At 48.9% G+C, this 20,552-nt stretch overlaps 1 protein-coding gene across 1 annotated transcript; it reads left to right on the top strand.

Moving 5' to 3' along the window:
- The first annotated feature begins 2,081 nt into the window (after positions 1 to 2,081).
- On the top strand, positions 2,082 to 18,765 carry LOC116980871 (lysozyme C-2-like). The gene is made up of 4 exons (XM_033033486.1): positions 2,082 to 2,126; positions 12,289 to 12,409; positions 16,719 to 16,916; positions 18,542 to 18,765. The coding sequence occupies exons 1-4, from the start codon at positions 2,082 to 2,084 to the stop codon at positions 18,763 to 18,765; spliced, it is 588 nt and encodes a 195-aa protein (XP_032889377.1).
- Positions 18,766 to 20,552: the final 1,787 nt, after the last annotated feature.

Genomic DNA, 20,552 nt, shown 5'->3' with positions numbered 1-20,552 from the left:
AACAAAATTCCATTGCATCTCCTTCGGTTTAAAAAGAACAAAACACAAACAGCCATTGACTCACATATGCACAAATCAGTAAAAAAAATAATAAATAGGTATTAAAAATATTTAAAAGAATATTGTGCATTATCTTGCACCCCGAATTATATTGTGCTTCCCCAGTGTTCTCTGTTAGAATCAAGTTCTTTTATCGCACATGGGTAGAAACTATTGTTTAGTCTACATAGCCTTCATAGACCTGTATCGCCTCCCAGAGGGTAGCAGAGTGAAAAGGTGGTTGGCAGGGTGGGATGTGTCCTGCTTGATGTCTGTAGCCCGGCGCAAGCATCGGGCCCTGTATATGTCATCCAGGGACGGTAGTTGAGCGTTTGTGATGCTCTGTGCAGTTTTTATAACTCTCTGCAGCGCCCTCCTCTCAGCCACAGTGCAGCTAGCAAACCACACCAGGATGCCATAGGAGAGGATACTTTCCACGGCGCACACCGGTAGAAGGACAGCAGCAGCGGCTGTGAGATGTTTGCTCTCCGCAGAGACCTCAGGAAATACAGCCGCTGCTGTGACTTCTTCACGAGAGTGACGGTGTTCATTTGCCATTTGAGGTCCTGGGAGATGTTTATTCCCAGAAACTTAAAGCCAGTGACACTCTCCACCATGTCTCCTTTGATGTAGAGAGGAGCAGGTTCCTCTCTCTTCCTCCTGAAGTCAACAACCAGTTCTTTTGTTTTAGTTGGGTTGAGTACCAGGTTATTTTTAGTGCACCAGACGTCAGTTTTTGAACTTCATCCCTGTAGGCAGACTCGTCGTTGTTATTTATCAGTCCCACCACAGTCGTGCCGTCCGCAAACTTGATGATCCTGTTTGTGCTGTGTGTTGGTGTGCAGTCATAGGTGTATATTGTGTATAAGATGGGACTCAGCACTCAACCTTGTGGCGCTCCTGTGCTGAGCGTCAGGACTGGGGAGTGATTGGACCCCATCCTGACAGTCTGTGGGCGATCTGTTAAAAAGTCCTTGATCCATCCGCATGTATTGGCATTAACACCCAGGTCAGACAGTTTGTCCACCATTCTGCTGGGGATGATGGTATTAAATGCAGAACTAAATCTACAAAACAACATCCTTACCCTTACAATTCCTTAGTTCTATCCACACTGACTCCACATCTCCTGTTTCAATGTCACCCCTTGCAAGGGACTGATTTCATTCCTCACCAACAGAGCAACACCACCCCCGCTGCCCACCTGTCTGTCTTTCGATAGGAGGTATAACCCTGAATATTCAAGAAGGAACTGCAGATGCTGGAAAATCGAAGGTACACAAAAATGCTGGAGAAACTCAGCGGGTGCAGCAGCATCTATGGAGCGAAGGAAACAGGTAACGTTTCGGGCCGAAACCCTTTGGGTTTCGGCCCGAAACGTTGCCTATTTCCTTCAGGGTTTCGGGCCGAAACGTCACCTATTTCCTTTGCTCCATAGATGCTGCTGCACCCGCTGAGTTTCTCCAGCATTTTTGTGTACCCTTGAATATTCAGTTCCCAGTCCTGGCCCTCTTGCAGCCATGTTCCTGTAATTCCCACAACATCATACTTGCCAGTTTCTAACTGAGCCTCAAGCCCATCCACTTTATTCCTTATACTTCACGCATTCATATCCAGCACTTTGACCTCCGTATTCACTTCCCCCCCTCGCAATTGGCCCTGACCTTACCCTGTTGTCCATTCTCGAGCTTTCCTTCCCATTAATTCGAGAATCACTTGTAATTTTTCCTGTAATCACTTCAACTCCATCTTTATACTCCCAATTTGTCAATCCCACCCCCCCCCCCCCCCCCCCCCCCCACTATTTAGTTTAAACCCACACGTGTAGCCCTGGCAAACCTGGCTGCCAGAATGTCGGTCCCCCTCTAGTTAAGGTGTAACCCGTCCCTTTTGTACAGGTCACCCCTACCGCACACAGTGACCGTCCACACTGCATGGTCACACAGTGACCGTCCACACTGCATGGTCACACAGTGACCGTCCACACCACATGGTCACACAGTGACCGTCCAAGGTAGACCCAGCAAGGGCCGATGACCAAGATGGTGGATGGTTGCAGCTCTCTGGTGGGAGCTCCTCTGACCAAGGTGAGTACTGTCAACACTCAAGATCTCTGTCTCTCACTCTCTCCCTCTCCCTTTCTGTGTCTCCCTCTCTCTGTCCCTCTTTCTCTCCCCCTCTCTCCATCTCTCTCTCTCCGTCTCTCTCCCTCTCCCTCTCTCTGTCTCTCCCTCTTTCTCTTCCTCTCTCTCTAACTCCCTCTCTCTCTGTCTCCCCCTCTCTGTCTCTCCCTCTATGTCTCACCCTCTCCCTCCCTCTGTCTCTCTCCCTCTCTGTCTAGGAGGGGGCGTCTGCCTCATGGTCAACTCTGCGTGGTGTTCCGACGTGGCAGTCCTGTCCAACTCATGCTCTCCACACCTCGAACATCTGGCGGTGAAGTGCCGTCCCTTCTACCTCCCGAGAGAATTCACCTCCGTTATCCTGACCGCGGTCTACATCCCACCCCAGGCAGACGTCCGTCTGGCACTGGAGGAGCTGCAGGCCGTGGTCAACAAACACCAGGCGTCTTACCCCGAGGCATTTACCACCATTGCTGGGGACTTCAATAAGGCGAACCTCAAGAAATCACTCCCCAACTTCCACCAACATGTCTCCTGCTGCACCAGAGGACCAAACACCCTCGACCACTGCTACACCACCATCAAGAATGCCTATCGTTCTATCCCTCGCCCTCACTTCGGTAAATCCGACCATACCGCGGTGCTGCTTCTTCCTGCCTACAAGCAGCAATTAAAGAGCGCACCCCCAGAAGTGAGGACAGCACAGAGCTGGTCGGGGGGGGCAGAAGAACAACTCCAGGACTGTTTGGAGTCTGTAGACTGGGCAATGTTCAAGGACTCGTCAACGGACTTGAACGAATACGCCACAGTCGTTACAGACTTCATAAAGAAATGTGTGGAGGACTGCATCCCTACAAAAACCTTCCGAGTGTTTCCCAATCAGAAACCTTGGATGAACTTTGAGATCCGCACTCTCCTGAAGTCCAGACACAGGGCATTCACCTCCGATGATACAGTGGCCTACATGAAGACCAGATACGACCTTGGTAAGGCCATCAGAAAGGCCAAAAGGGACTTCTGCTCCAAACTGGAGGACGAGACAGATGTTCGGCAGCTGTGGCAGGGTCTGAATGCAATCACCTCCTACAAGGCAAAACCAGGAGGCAGCTCGAATGCCGGTGTAACATCACTCCCTGACGAGCTCAATGCATTTTACGCACGCTTTGACAGGGAGAATACTGATGTGCCTTCCCGATCCCCCATTCGCTGCGATGGCATTTCAGTCTCAGTCACAGAGGCTGATGTCAGGAAATCCTTCAGAGGGGTGAACCCCCGAAAAGCACCTGGTCCTGATGGTATACCCGGCCGTGTTCTAAAAACCTGTGCGGACCAACTGGCGGGAGTTTTTACGGACATTTTCAATCTCTCACTTCTGAGGTCTGAGGTCCCCACCTGCTTTAAAAGGGCATCAATTATACCGGTGCCCAAGAAGAGTAAGGTGACATGCCTCAATGACTATCGACCAGTGGCACTAACGCCGGTGGTGATGAAGTGCTTTGAGAGGATGATCATGGAGCAAATCAACTCCTACATCGACAAAAACCTGGACCCACTGCAGTTCGCGTACCGCCACAACAGATCAACGGTGGATGCGATCTCGCTGGCCCTCCACTCCGCACTGGACCACTTGGACAACAAAAACTCATATGTCAGGCTGTTATTCATTGATTACAGCTCGGCATTTAACACAATCATCCCCTCCAAACTGGTTACCAAACTCGCAGAACTGGGTCTCTGCGCATCCCTCTGCAACTGGATCCTCGACTTCCTCGTCCACAGACCACAGTCTGTTCGTATTGGTGGAAATGTGTCAGCCTCAATAACAATCAGCACGGGAGCACCTCAAGGCTGCGTGCTCAGCCCCCTGCTGTACTCACTCTATACCCATGACTGCGTAGCGAACCACAGTGCGAACTCCATCATCAAGTTCGCTGACGACACCACTATTGTGGGGCGTATCACTGATGGGGATGAGTCAGAGTACAGAAGAGAGATCGAGCAACTGTCCATATGGTGCCAGCGCAATAACCTGGCCCTCAACACCAGCAAAACCAAGGAACTGATTGTGGACTTTGGAAGGAGTAGGAGGGGGACCCACAGCCCCATTTATATCAACGGGTCGATGGTTGAAAGGGTCAAGAGCTTCAAATTCCTGGGCGTGCACATCTCTGAAGATCTTTCCTGGTCCGAGAACACTAATGCAATCATCAAAAAAGCACATCAGCGCCTCTACTTCCTGAGAAGATTACGGAGAGTCGGATTGTCAAGGAAGACTCTCTCTAACTTCTACAGGTGCACAGTCGAGAGCATGCTGACCGGTTGCATCGTGGCTTGGTTCGGCAATTTGAGCGCCCTGGAAAGGAAAAGACTACAAAAAGTAGTAAACACTGCCCAGTCCATCATCGGCTCTGACCTTCCTTCCATCGAGGGGATCTATCGCAGTCGCTGCCTCAAAAAGGCTGGCAGTATCATGAAAGACCCACACCATCCTGGCCACACACTCATCTCCCTGCTACCTTCAGGTAGAAGGTACAGGAGCCTGAAGACTGCAACAACCAGGTTCAGGAATAGTTACTTCCCCTCAGCCATCAGGCTATTAAACCTGGCTCGGACAAAACTCTGATTATTACCAACCACTTTCTGTTATTTGCACTATCAGTTTATTTATTCATGTGTGTATATATTTATATCATGGTATATGGACACATTTATCTGTTTTGTAGTAAATGCCTACTATTTTCTGTGTGCTTAAGCAAAGCAAGAATTTCATTGTCCTATACAGGGACACATGACAATAAACTAACTTGAACTTGAACTTGAACTCTCTGTACCTCTTTGTCTGTCTATCTTCCTTTGACCCTCTCTCTTGAGACCACGACTTCACTGAGTGCTGCAGGTGTGGTCTCACCAGGGCGCTATGTAAATGCAGTTAGACATGTTTCCCCTTGTGCCCGTACGCGCTGCCAGTAGCGGCCAACCTTGCCGTTTGCTGCTGTGACCAGCTGCTGTGCTACTTATCAGCCACTGTAGACACAGTGTGAAGGATTGCCTGCGCCAGTGTAGCAAGAGAGCTGCTATCAGGGTGGGAAAGTTTCCCTGGACCAGGGTGTACGAGACGGTGGGCACCGATCCACGGCCAAAGTGTGTGTGAGACACTGTTATACTGTGGGAACCTTCCTCTCAACTTGCGATTGTCCTTGTTCATCAGCAGGATTAGGCCATTCAGCCCATCGAGTCTCTTCCGTCATTCAATTACGTTTGATCTATCTTTCCCTCTCTACCCCATTCTCCTGCCTTGTCCCTGTAACCCCTGATACCCGACTGATCAAGAATCCGGCGATGTCCATCTTAAAAATTGTCCAATAACCTGGCTTCCACAGCCGTCTGTTTCAGCGTGCGTGCGTGCATGTGTGAGTGAGTGAGTGAGTGAGTGAGTGAGTGAGTGAGTGAGTGAGTGTGGGTGGGTGCGTGGGTGGGTGGTTGAGAGAAGAAAGTCATTTTTTTAGTTATCTCTGCTTCACCCTGTGTACGTCACGTGGGGCAGCGCAGCAGGTAGAGCTGCTGCCTCTCGGCGTCAGAGACCCAGGTTCGATCCTGACCTCGGGTGCTGTCTGTATGGAGTTTGCACGTTCTCCCTGTGACCACATGGGTTTTCTCCGGATGCTCCGGTTTCCTCCCACATCCCAAAACCATGCGGTTAGTTTTGTAGGTTAGTTGGCTTCTGTAGAACTAGTGTGAATGGGCGATGGCTGGTCGTCGTAGACTCGGTTGGCCGAAGGGCCTGTTTCTGTGCTGTATCTACCAATCAATCACATCAATCAATCACGTATTATCTTTCCGCTGACTGGATAGCACGCAACAAAAGCTTTTCACTGTAGCTCGGTACACGTGACAATAAACTCCTCAACTAAGTGTGGCCTGGATTGTAGCTCCACATACATCCCAAAAGACATATAACCATATAACCATATAACAATTACAGCACGGAAACAGGCCATCTCGGCCCTACAAGTCCGTGCCGAACAACTTTTTTCCCTTAGTCCCACCTGCCTGCACTCATACCATAACCCTCCATTCCCTTCTCATCCATATGCCTATCCAATTTATTTTTAAATGATACCAACGAACCTGCCTCCACCACTTCCACTGGAAGCTCATTCCACACCGCTACCACTCTCTGAGTAAAGAAGTTCCCCCTCATGTTACCCCTAAACTTCTGTCCCTTAATTCTGAAGTCATGTCCTCTTGTTTGAATCTTCCCTACTCTCAATGGGAAAAGCTTGTCCATATCAACTCTGTCTATCCCTCTCATCATTTTAAAGACCTCCATCAAGTCCCCCCTTAACCTTCTGCGCTCCAGAGAATAAAGACCTAACTTATTCCACCTTTCTCTGTAACTTAGTTGTTGAAACCCAGGCAACATTCTAGTAAATCTCCTCTGTACTCTCTCTATTTTGTTGACATCCTTCCTATAATTGGGCGACCAAAATTGTACACCATACTCCAGATTTGGTCTCACCAATGCCTTGTACAATTTTAACATTACATGCCAGCTTCTATACTCAATGCTCTGATTTATAAAGGCTAGCATACCAAAAGCTTTCTTTACCACCCTATCTATATGAGATTCCACCTTCAAGGAACTATGCACGGTTATTCCCAGATCCCTCTGTTCAACTGTATTCTTCAATTCCCTACCATTTACCATGTACGTCCTATTTTGATTTGTCCTACCAAGGTGTAGCACCTCACATTTATCAGCATTAAACTCCATCTGCCATCTTTCAGCCCATTCTTCCAAATGGCCTAAATCACTCTGTAGACTTTGGAAATCCTCTTCATTATCCACAACACCCCCTATCTTGGTATCATCTGCATACTTACTAATCCAATTTACCACACCTTCATCCAGATCATTGATGTACATGACAAACAACAAAGGGCCCAACACCGATCCCTGAGGCACCCCACTAGTCACCTGCCTCCAACCCGACAAACAACCATCCACCATTACCCTCTGGCTTCTCCCATTCAGCCACTGTTGAATCCATCTTGCTACTCCTGCATTTATACCCAACAGTTGAACCTTCTTAACCAACCTTCCATGAGGAACCTTGTCGAAGGCCTTACTAAAGTCCATATAGACAACATCCACTGCTTTACCCTCGTCAATTTCCCTAGTAACCTCTTCAAAAAATTCAAGAAGATTAGTCAAACATGACCTTCCAGGCACAAATCCATGCTGACTGTTCCTAATCAGACCCTGTTTATCCAGATGCTTATATATATTATCTCTAAGTATCTTTTCCATTAATTTGCCCACCACTGAAGTCAAACTAACAGGCCTATAATTGCTAGGTTTACTCTTAGAACCCTTTTTAAACAATGGAACAACGTGCGCAGTACGTCAATCCTCGGGGACTATTCCCGTTTCTAATGACATTTGAAATATTTCTGTCATAGCCCCGGCTATTTCTACACTAACTTCCCTCAATGTCCTAGGGAATATCCTGTCAGGACCTGGAGACTTATCCACTTTTATATTTTTCAAAAGTGTCAGTACTTCTTTTACTTTGAAACTCATAGTATCCATAGCTACTCTACTAGTTTCCCTTACCTCACATAATTCAATATCCTTCTCCTTGGTGAATACCGAAGAAAATAAATTGTTCAATATCTCCCCCATCTCTTTTGGCTCTGCAGATAGCTGTCCACTTTGTCTCTCCAATGGACCAATTTTATCCCTCGTTATCCTTTTGCTATTAATATAGCTGTAGAAACCTTTTGGATTTACTTTCACCTTACTTGCCAAAGCAACCTCATGTCTTTTAGCTTTTCTAATTTCTTTCTTAAGATTCTTTTTACATTCCTTATACTCCTCAAGCACCTCATTTACTTGATGCTGCCTATAATTATTGTAGATCTCCCTCTTTTTCCGAACAAGATGTCCAATTTCCCTTGAAAACCAGGGCTCTTTCCACTTTTTACTGTTTCCTTTCAACCGAACAGGAACATAAAGATTCTGTACTCTTAAAATTTCCCCTTTAAACGTCCTCCATTTCTCTTCTACATCCTTCCCATAAAACAAAATGTCCCAGTCCACTCCTTTTAAATCATCTCGCATCTCATCAAAGTTAGCCTTTCTCCAATCAAAAATCTCAACCCTAGGTCCAGTTCTGACCCTCTCCATAATTATATTGAAACTAATGGTATTGTGATCACTGGACCCGAAGTGCTCCCCAACGCATACCTCCGCCACCTGTCCCGTCTCATTTCCTAATAGGAGGTCCAACACTGCCCCTCCTCTAGTAGGTACCTCTATGTATTGCTGCAAAAAACTATCCTGCACACATTTTACAAACTCCAAACCATCCAGCCCATTTACCGAATGTGTTTCCAGTCTATGTGTGGAAAGTTGAAATCTCCCACAATCACTACTTTGTGCTTACTACTAATATCTGCTATCTCCTTACATATTTGCTCTTCCAATTCTCGATCCCCATTTGGCGGTCTATAATACACCCCTATAAGTGTTGCTACCCCTTTCCCACTTCTCAGTTCCACCCAAATAGCCTCCCTAGATGAGCCCTCCAATCTATCCTGCCAAAGCAATGCTGTAATATCTTCCCTGACTAGTAATGCAACACCTCCACCTCTTGCCCCTCCAATTCTATCACACCTGAAGCAACGAAATCCTGGAATATTTAGTTTCCAATCACAGCCCTTCTGCAACCATGTTTCACTGATCGCCACAACATCATACTTCCAGGTGTCTATCCAGACTCTAAGCTCATCCACCTTTCTTACAATGCTCCTAGCATTAAAATATGCACATTTAAGAAACCCCCCGCCTCTTATTCTGTTTATTTCCTTTTTTTTCTTTCTCCTCTTGTGCCCGAGTGCTTCCCTTTTCTGCTTCCTGCCTCCCATTCTGTCTACTAGCTTTCTCTATTTGAGTCCCTCGCCCCAACCGTTCTAGTTTAAAGTCTCCCCAGTAGCCTTTGCAAATTTCCCCGCCAGGATATTGGTCCCTCTCGGGTTCAAGTGTAACCCATCCTTTCTGTACAGGTCCCACCTTCACCAAAAGAAGTCCCAATGATCCAGAAACTTGAATCCCTGCCCACTGCACCAGTCTTTCAGCCACGCATTTATCCTCCACCTTGCTCCATTCCTACTCTCACTGTCGCGTGGCACAGGCAGTAATCCTGAGATTGTTACCTTTTTGGTCCTTTTCCTTAACTCTCCTCCCAACTCCCTAAATCCTCCCTTCAGGACCTCTTCCCTTTTTTTACCTATGTCATTGGTACCTATATGTACCACGACCTCAGGCTCCTCTCCCTCTGATTTCAGGATATCTTGGACGCGTTGAGACACGTCCAAGACCTTGGCACCAGGGAGGCAGACCACCATCCTGGTCTCCCGACTGCGTCCACAGAATCGCCTATCCGACCCCCTAACAATAGAGTCCCCAATTACTATTGCCCTCTTCTTTTTGTCCCTACTTTCAGGAGTAACAGGGCCGGTCTCTGTGCTGGAGGCCCGTCCACTCTCGCTACCCCCGGGCAGGCTGTCACCCCTATCCATACTCAAACAGGAGTACTTATTTCCAAGGTGTACCGACATTGGAGTACTCACTCGTCCCTGCTTCTGCCCCTTGCCCTTCCTTAGCGTGACCCACATGTCTCTCTCCCGTGGTTTTGGAGTGACCACCTCCCTATAACTCCCCTCTATGACCTCCTCACTCTCCCTGACCAGACAGAGGTCATCGAGCTGCTGCTCCAGGAACCTAATACGGTCCCTTAGGAGCCCCATCTTGCTGCACCTGGTGCAGATGTGGACATCTGGAGGGCCATCCGATACCATGACCTCCCACATCTGACATCCCGAACAGTACACTGCTCTGGCTGTCATTCTCCCGCCTTACCCTGGATCTGATACAAGTACAATACAATAGAAACTGCTGGGAGAAATCAGCAGGTATCTGACTCACAACAGCTGCTCCCTCTTGACCTTTAAACTGCACCTTTATTATATAAACAAAAAGCACTGTGCCTTTAGCCCACTGTACCCTTAGCTCACTGTACCTTTACTAAAGCACTGTACCTTTAGCCCACTGTACCCTTAACTCACTGTACCTTTACTAAAGCACTGTGCCTTTAGCCCACTGTACCCTTGGCTCACTGTACCTTTACTAAAGCACTGTACCTTTAGTCCACTGTACCCTTGGCTCACTGTACCTTTACTAAAGCACTGTACCTTTAGCCCACTGTACCCTTAACTCACTGTACCTTTACTAAAGCACTGTGCCTTTAGCCCACTGTACCCTTGGCCCACTGTACCTTTACTAAAGCACTGTACCTTTAGCCCACTGTACCCTTGGCTCACTGTACCTTTACTAAAGCACTGTACCTTTAGCCCACTGTACCTTTAACCAGAAAGCAGAAATGCTAACCTGAGGTTGCACCCAATCAGCTGCTTCCTCTAGTCTGCTTGAACGCAGTCTCTCGTGATCTAAGACTCAGAGACACATAAAGAAATAGAACCATGAACAAGGCCATTCAGCCTCCTGCATCTGTACTACCCCAATGAACTTTGACCCTGGTCCAACTTAGCTGCTGTACAGAGTCACGGAGTTGTACAGCACAGAAACAGGCCCTTCGGCCCACCCTGTCCATGCTGACCAGGTTGGCCTACTGGGCTAGTCACACCTTTCTGCATTTGACCCATTTCCCTCTGATCCCTGAGAGAAAACAACATATTGGTGTTAATTTTATTTTAATTATGATTTAATTTTTGGATGAGTTGAGTTTAGTTTAGAGATACAGCACGGAAACACGCTGACCAGTCCACGCTGACCAGCGATCCCCGCACACTAACACTATCCTACACACACACTAGGGAGAATTTACAATTTTACCGAAGCCAATTAACCTACAAACCCGCACGTCTTTGGAGTGTGGGAGGAAACCGGAGCACCCGGGGAAAACCCACGCAGGTCACGGGGAGAACGTGCAAACTCCGTACAGACAGCACCCGTAGTCAGGATCGAACCCGGGTCTCTGGCTCTGTGAGGCAGCACACCTGCACCTGCGTCATCATGCCGTTGGGAGTATTATGTGTAAGAAAGAACTGCAGATGCTGGTTTAAATTGAAGGTAGACACAAAATGCTGGAGTAACTCAGGGGGTGAGGCAGCATCTCTGGAGAGAAGGAATGGGTGACGTTTCGGGTCGAGACACTTCTTCAGACTGAATTATCGATTAATTTGTCATGCTACCTTAAAACATTACCTAAAATCCAAATGTGTAGGAGAGAACTGCAGCTGTTGGTTTAAATCGAAGGTAGACACAAAATACTGGAGTAACTCAGCAGGACATATCTGTTCCACACACTCCCCTGACATCAGTCTGAAGAAGGGTCTCCACCTGAAACATCACCCATTCCTTCTCTCTAGAGGTGCTGCCTGGCACGCTGAGTTACTCCAGCATTTTGTGTCGACCTGAAATCCAACTGTTTGATCGTTGTTTGGCTGTGGATGAGAAAGGTAACAAGGTGGGAGGTCATGGCCGCTCTCCAGTGGGTGAGAGGATGGTTCAGTTGCCTGATAACAGCCGGGAAGAAACTGTCCCTGAATCTGGAGGTGTGCGTTTTCAAACTTCAGTACCTGCCTGATGGGAGAGGGGAGAAGAGGGAGTGACCGGGGAGTGACCAGGGAGACTGGTGCGTGATTCCCGAACCAGGGGCCACAGTTTAAGAATAAGGGGTAAGCCATTTAGAACGGAGACGAGGAAACTCTTTTTCACACAGAGAGTGGTGAGTCTGTGGAATTCTCTGCCTCAGAGGGCGGTGGAGGCCGGTTCTCTGGATACTTTCAGGAGAGAGCTAGATAGGGAGTCAGGGGGATATGGGGAGAAGGCAGGAACGGGGTACTGATTGGGGATGATCAGCCATGATCACATTGAATGGCGGTGCTGGCTCGAAGGGCCGAATGGCCTACTCCGGCACCTATTGTCTATTGTCTATTGTCTATTGTGATGATGCTGCTGGCCTTGCTGAGGCAGCGTGAGGTGTAGATGGGGCCTGGAGCCCCTCCCTCTCCCTGTGGCCCGACCCCACCCCTCCATCTGCAGTTCCCACGCTCAGAAAGTCCAGCCGGCTGTGAGCAGAGGTTGCATGAGAGCCAGTCGCAGGAATCCTCAGCAGCTCGGAGCCGCAGAGACTGGAGCAAGGAGCCTCCGGTGCAGCGAGGGGGTAAGGTCAGAGTGTCCCACGTCGTTGGGGACGTCCAGAACAAGGGGTCACAGTTTAAGGATAAGGGGGACATCTTTTAGGACTGAGATGAGAAAAACATTTTTCACACAGAGAGTGGTGAATCTGTGGAACTCTGCCACAGAAGGTAGTTGAGGCCAGTTCATTAGCTATATTTAAGAGGGAGTTAGATGTTGCCCTTGTGGCTAAAGGGATCAGGGGGTATGGAGAGAAGGCAGGTACAGGATACTGAGTCGGATGATCAGCCATGATCATATTGAATGGCGGTGCAGGCTCGAAGGGCCGAATGGCCTACTCCTGCACCTATTGTCTATGTTTCTATGAGAGTGGCTTCGCTCACCGGCTCCTGAATTCAGAGAGGCTTCCGGGGTTATCGAATGCAGGGATGTATCAGTGGACACAGTGTTGGGGAAGCTTCAGTCTGTGTCTACCCCGAGCGGTCCCTGCCCTGGGGAGTGTGTGATGGGACGGTGTAAAGAAACATTTTCTTGGAAAGATATTGTCGAGCTTGAAAGGGTTCAGAGAAGATTTAGGAGGATGTTCCCCAGTCTCCTGACAAGCTCCTCCCTCTCTCCCTCTGGCCTGACCCCACCCCTCAGTTGTGGTTCCCACGCAGGGTGTGAGACAATAGACAATAGGTGAAGGAGTGGGCCATTCGGCCCTTCAAGCTAGCACCGCAATTCAATAGACAATAGGTGCAGGAGTGAGCCATTCGGCCCTTCGACCTAGCATCGGCAATCAATAGACAATAGGTGCAGGAGTGGGCCATTCGGCCCTTCAAGCTAGCACCGCAATTCAATAGACAATAGGTGCAGAAGTGAGCCATTCGGCCCTTCGACCTAGCATCGGCAATCAATAGACAATAGGTGCAGGAGTGGGCCATTCGGCCCTTCGACCTAGCACCACAATTCAATAGACAATAGACAATAGGTGCAGGAGTGGGCCATTCGGCCCTTCGAGTTAGCACCGCCATTCACTGTGATCATGGCTGATCATCCACAATCAGTACCCCGTTCCTGCCTTCTCTCCATATCCATATCTTTATGAGCTCTATCTAACTATGAGCTATAGGGAGAGGCTGAGTAGGCTGGGACTCTATTCATTGGAGCGCAGGAGGATGAGGGGTGATCTTATAGAGGCGGATAAAATCATGAGAGGAATAGATCGGGTGGTTGCACAGAATCTCTTGCTCAGAGTAGGGGAATCGAGGACCAGAGGACACAGTTTCAAGGTGAAGGGGAAAAGATTTAATAGAAATCTGAGGGGCAGCTTTTTCACACAGAGGGTGGTGGGTGTATGGAAAAAGCTGCCAGAGGCAGGGACTATTCCAACATTTAAGAAACAGTTAGACAGGTACACGGATAGAACGGGTTTGGAGGGATATGGACCAAACGCAGGCAGGTGGGACTAGTGTAGCTGGTACATGTTGGCTGGTGTGGGCAAGTTGGGCCGAAGGGCCTGTTTCCACACTGAAATACTGGATAGACTCGGCTTGTACTAGCTAGATTCAGAAGATTGAGGGGGGATCTTATAGAAATTTACAACATTCTTAAGGGGTTGGACAGGCTAGATGCATGAAGATTATTCCCGATGTTGGGGAAGTCCAGAACTAGGGGTCACAGTTTAAGGATAAGAGGGAAATCTTTTAGGACCGAGATGAGAAAATCATTTTTTACACAGAGAGTGGTGAATCTGTGGAACTCTCTGCCACAGAAGGTAGTTGAGGCCAGTTAATTGGCTATATTTAAGAGGGAGTTAGATGTGGCCCTTGTGGCTAAAGGGATCAGGGGGTATGGAGAGACGGCAGGGATGGGATACTGAGTTGGATGATCAGCCATGATCATATTGAATGGCGGTGCTGGCTCGAAGGGCCGAATGGCCTACTCCTGCACCTATTTTCTATGTTTCTAAATCCCTGCTTTCAGTATTCGAAATAAAACCAGGGATTGCTGATTATAGTCGGCACCCTCCAGTATGTATTGTGAGATTATTTGACCTGTTCAATGTTCCTTACTCTGTCCGAATCCCATCTTTGCCTCAACCACGCATCTTCTGATGAGCTGCAGTGTGTATGATCTTGCGGGGAAGAGATAGGGTGAACACACAGTTATTTCCAGATGATGTGGAATCATGGCCCAGAGGACAAAGATTTCAGGCGAGAGGGGAAAGATTTAATGGGGACCCGACGGGCAGCGTTTTCCACACAGAGGGTGGGAAAAGTCTAAGCTACGGAAGTCTAACAAGGGCAGGACTGACACAGTCAATGGCAGGGTGGTAAGAATATTGAGTTTCTAAGGTGGACACAAAATGCTGGAGTAACTCAGAGGGACAGGCAGCATCTCTGGAGAGAAGGAATGGGTGTCGTTGGGTGGAGACCCTTCTTCAGACTGATGTCAGGGGAGTGGGCGGGACAGAAATAGAATGTCGTCTGGGAAGGGGGAGGAGATGGAGAGAGAGGGAAAGCAAGGGCTATCTGAAGTTAGAGAAGTCAATGTTCATACCGCTGGGGTGTAAACTACCCAAGTGAAATATGAGGTGCTGCTCCTCCAATTTGCACTGGGCCTCACTCTGACAATGGAAGAGGCCCAGGACAGAAAGGTCAGAATGGGAGGGGGAGGGGGGAGTTGAAGTGCTGAGCCACCGGGAGATCAGGTAGGTTAAGACCGACTGAACGGAGGTGTTCAGCGAAACGATCGCCGTACCTGCGTGCTTACTTTCAGTGTCTGAACAAGGACCTCCAGATCTCTTTGTACTTCTCCTTTTCCCAACCTGACACCATTCAATCAAGGCTGGTCTATCTCTCCCTGTCAACCCCATTCTCCTGCTTTCTCCCCATTATCGCTATCATATAAATATCCACTGACTTGGCTTCCACAGCCGTCTGTGGCAAAGAATTCCACAGATTCACCACCCTCTGACTAAAGAAATTCCTCCTTACCTCCTTCCTAAACATAGAAACATAGTAAATGGGTGCAGGAGTAGGCCATTCGGCCCTTCGAGCCTGCACCGCCATTCAATATGATCATGGCTGATCATCCAACTCAGTATCCTGTACCTGCCTTCTCTCCATACCCCCTAATCCCTTTAGCCACAAGGGCCACATCTAACTCCCTCTTAAATATAGCCAATGAACTGGCCTCAACTACCTTCTGTGGCAGAGAATTCCAGAGATTCACCACTCTCTGTGTGAAAAATGTTTTCCTCATCTCGGTCCTAAAAGATTTCCCCCTTATCCTTAAACTGTGATCCCTTGTGCTGGACTTCCCCAACATCGGGAATAATCTTCCTGCATCTAGCCTGTCGAACCCCTTAAGAATTTTGTAAGTTTCTATAAGAAGGAACGTCCTTTAATTCTGAGGCTGTGCCCTCTGGTCCTAGACTCTCCCACTAGTGGAAACATCCTCTCCACATCCACTCTATCAGGTCTACGCTAATCCACGTATTCTATTTGATAGCACTAAGCATGAGTCCCTCAATACCTTCCCTGTGGGCAGCACGGTGGCGCAGCGGGTAGAGCTGCTGCCTCACAGCGCCAGAGACCCGGGTTCAATCCTCGGGTGCAGTCTGTGTGAAGTTTGCACGTTCTTCCTGTGACTATATAGGGTTTCTCGGGGTGCTAATGTTTCCTGTCACATCCCAGTGACGTGCGGTTCTGTAGGTTAATCGGTCCCTCTGTAAATTACCCCTAGAGTGTAGGGAGTGGATGAGAAAGTGGGATAACATGGAGCGGGTGATCGATGGGCAGCATGGACTCAGTGGGCCGAAGGGCCTGTTTCCACGCTGTATGTCTAAACTAAAACTAAACTGTCACAGTGGGGCGGTCACGGTTGCGCAGCGGTGGAGTCGCTGCCGGAGACCCAGGTTCCATCACGATTACGGGTGCTGTCTGCACAGAGTTTGCACGTTCTTCCCGGGACCTGCGTGGGTTTTCTCCGGGTGCTCCGGTTCCCTCCCATACTCCAAAGACATACAGGTTTGTAGGTTAATTGGCTTCGGTAAATGTAAAACATGTCGCTAGTGGGTGTAGGATAGTGTTAATGTGCGGGGATCGCTGGTCGGCACGGACCCGGTGGGCCGAAGGGCCTGTTTCCGCGCTGTATCTCTAAACTAAACCAAAACTAAACTCATCTAAAGTTAACGGAAACTAAATTGTCCAAATGCCTTTTAATTATCTCAGATTTCCGGCATCTGCGGTATTTTACTTTTGGGTTTCGGTGTTAAGCATCTTCTGGGGATTGGACCATCACTGGATTACAGAAGGTGTTCCCACTTTGATTATCTTCTCTTAAAGGAATTCTTGAGTCGGCTACTGGCCACAGCGGAGGCTGGAGAAGCAGAGGCCCGGCGGTGAAGAGCAGGATGCTCGTGTTTTTGACACTGGCCATCCTCCTCGCGGCCACAGATGGGAAAGTATTCGAGAAGTGTGAGCTGGCTCGGATATTCAAACAGGGAGGATTGGATGGTTTTAAGGGATATGATCTGAAAGAATGTGAGTCACCAACCGAGAGGCTCTGAGACAAAATAATTGTATCTCAAACAAACCTGCCATCGCTCCTCGCTCTTTGTATCACATTTTGTATTGTGAGCAGTTTTGGGCCCCATATCTGAGGAAGGATGTGTTGGCTCTGGAGAGGGTTCAGAGGAGGTTTACGAGAATGATCCCAGGGATGAGTGGACTAACGAATGATGACCATTAAGACGCACGTTTGCACGCTCTCCCTGTGACTGCGTGGGTTTTCTCCTGGTGCTCCGGTTTCCTCCCACACTCCTCAAACATGTGCAAGTTTGCAGGTTAATTGGCTTCGGAAAGATTGTAAATTGTCCCTAGTGCGTAGAATAGAACGATTGTGTGGGTGATCGCTGGTCGGCGCGGACTCAGCAGGCCGAAGGGCCTGTTTCCATGCTGTAAGCGAAAGTTAAAACTGTCACCTGAGATGGAGACAGAGATCCAGGATAGGCAGGAAAGATTCAGAGACTGGATCCAGAGACTGCCATTGGGGGCGTCACGGTGGCGCAGCGGTAGAGACGCTGCCTTACAGCGCTTGCAGCGCCAGAGACCCGGGTTCGATCCCGACTACGGGTGCTGTCTGTACGGAGTTTGTACCTTCTCCCCGTGACCTGCGTGGGTTTTCTCCGAGATCTTCGGTTTCCTCCCACACTACAAATACGTGCAGGTTTGTAGGTTAATTAGCTTGGTATGAGTGTAAAATTGTTCCTAGTGTTAGTGTGCGGGGATCGCTGGTCGGTACGGGCTAGGTGGGCCGAATGGCCTATTTCCATGCCGTTTCTCGAAGCTAAACTGACCATGTGGAGGAGAGGGTGAGGGTAGGCATAGTGTGCTTGTGATCACTGGTCGACGCAGTCTTGGTGTGCAGAACATCCCCCTTCCACGCTGTACCTCTAAACTAAACTTTAAATTAAGTTAGATTCTGTTCGGTTCAGTTAAATTAAGTTAAACTCAGCTCAGCTCAGATTAAGCTAAGCATCTGCCCTTAGGTCTTAATCCAATAGACAATAGGTGCAGGTGTAGGCCATTCGGCCCTTCGAGCCAGCACCGCCATTTAATGTGATCATGGCTGATCATCCTCAATCAGTACCCCGTTCCTGCCTTCTCCTCATATCCCCGGACTTCGCTATCTTTAAGAGCCCTATCTAGCTCTCTCTTGAAAGTATCCAGAGAACCGGCCTCCACCCGAGGCAGAGAATTCCACAGACTCACCACTCTCTGTGAGAAAAAGTGTTTCCTTGTCTCCGTTCTAAATGGCTTACCCCTTATTCTTAAACTGTGGCCCCTGGTTCTGGACTCCCCCAACATCGGGAACATGTTTCCTGCCTCTTGCGTGTCCAAACCCTGAATAATCTTATATGTTTCAATAAGACCCGAAACGTCTCCCATTCCTTCGCTCCAGTGATGCTGCCTGACCCGCTGAGTTACTCCAGCACTCTAGGTGCTAGTGGAATCAAGGAAGGCACGGGGTACTGATTGTGGATGATCAGCCATGATCATATTGAACAGCGGTGCTGGAGTGAAGGGTCGAATGGCCTCCTCCTGCAGCTATTGTCTCTGTTTCTATGTTTCTAATTTTGGACTGTTTCTCCGTTGCGATGAACGAGGGGTGTGCACGGCGTTCTACGAGAGCACCTACAACTCCGGTGCCATCAACATCAACTGGAAAAGGGGAACGGCTCTGTCCATGGACTGTGGTATCTTCCAGATCAACAGCTTCTGGTGGTGTTTGGATTCGCACACTTCTGTCACCAAGCGGAACTGTGGCATGTCGTGCGGAGGTAGGTCCCGTTACGCAGCCGCAGTCAGGGCTGATTGGACTTCGCTTTAGTATCGATCTGTATATAGTTTCCTTTAGTTTAGGTAGAGTTGCTGTCTTACGGCGCCAGAGACCCGGGTTCGATCCCAACTGCGGGGTTAATTTAGTTTAGTTTAGAGATACTGTGCCGAAACAGGCCCTTTGGCCCACCGGGTCCGCGCCGACCATCGACCCCCTGCACATTAACACTATCACACACACAACGCACTGGGGACAATTTTTACAATTACAACAAGCCAAATAACCTACAAACCTGCACGTCTTTGGAGTGTGGGAGGAAACCAAAGATCTCGGGGAAAACCCACGCAGGTCACGGGAGATCGTACAAACTCCGTACAGACAGCACCCGTAGTCGGGATGGAACGTGGGTCTCCGGCGCTGCAAGCGCTGTAAGGCAGCAACTCTACCGCTGCGGCACCGTGTTGTAGGTTAATTGGCTTCTTACATTGACCGTAATGCGTCGGATAGAACTCGTGAACGGGTGATCGAAACAGGCAAAACCATCACCTATCTGAGTGCTGTTTGTGGGATGCTGCTGTTCCCATGTTAGCTACAGTATGTATAAACAAAGAATTGCAGATGTTGGTTTATACCAAAGATACACACAGAGTGCTGGAGTAACTCAGTGGGCCAGTTGGGACCTTCTTCAGATGATGGAAACCTACCCGAAACGTCACCTATCCATGTTCTCCACAGATGCTGCCTGACCCGCTGAGTTACTCCAGCACTCTGTGAAATGTCACCTATCCATGTTCTCCACAGATGCTGCCTGACCCGCTGAGTTACTCCAGCACTCTGTGAAACGTCACCTATCCATGTTCTCCACAGATGCTGCCTGACCCGCTGAGTTACTCCAGCACTCTGTGAAATGTCACCTATCCATGTTCTCCACAGATGCTGCCTGACCCGCTGAGTTACAGAAACAGGCCCTTCTGCCCACCGAGTGCGCACTGACCGGCGATCCCCGCACACTAACACTATCCTACACACACTAGGGACAATTTACAATATTACCAAGCCAATTTGCCTACAAACCTGTATGTCTTTGGAGTGTGGGAGGAAACCGGAGCGCCCGGAGAAACCCCACGCGGTTTGAGGGAGCACATACAGACAGCACCGTAGTCAGGATCAAACCCGTGTCTCTGGCACTGCAAGGCAGTAGCTCTACCGCTGCGCCACCGTGCCACCCATTCTCATTCCGTTTATCGTAATATTTATCTCTCTTTTTTCAGACTTTCTGGACGACGATCTAACCGATGACATCAAGTGCGCAAAGTCTATCGTCACGCTGCATCCCGGAATGAAAGCTTGGTAAAGCCAACACTGTACTCCCTGACGAAGTATCGTTTTAGCATAGACACAGAGTGCTGGAGTAACTCAGCGGGTCAGGCAGCATCTATGGCGCTAAGGAAATAGGCAACGTTTTGGGCCGAAACCCATAAGGGTTTCGGCCCGAAACGTTGCCTATTTCCAGAAGGATTTTGGCCCGAAACGTTGCCTATTTCCTTACCTCCATAGATGCTGCTGCACCATAATTCAGCGGGTCAGGCAGCATCTGTGGAGAACATGGTTAGGTGACGTTTCACAGAGTGCTGGAGTAACTCAGCGGGTCAGGCAGCATCTGTGGAGAACATAGATAGGTGACGTTTCACAGAGTGCTGGAGTAACTCATAGAAACATAGAAACATAGAAAATAGGTGCAGGAGTAGGCCCTTCGAGCCTGCACCGCCATTCAATATGATCATGGCTGATCATCCAACTCAGTATCCTGTACCTGCCTTCTCTCCATACCCCCTGAT

This window comes from Amblyraja radiata, chromosome 14, assembly GCF_010909765.2.
Source record: "Amblyraja radiata isolate CabotCenter1 chromosome 14, sAmbRad1.1.pri, whole genome shotgun sequence".
NCBI classification, from domain to species: Eukaryota; Metazoa; Chordata; class Chondrichthyes; order Rajiformes; family Rajidae; genus Amblyraja; species Amblyraja radiata.
Note: the sequence above shows the minus strand (reverse complement) of the source record. Positions and strands in the feature narration are given on the sequence as shown.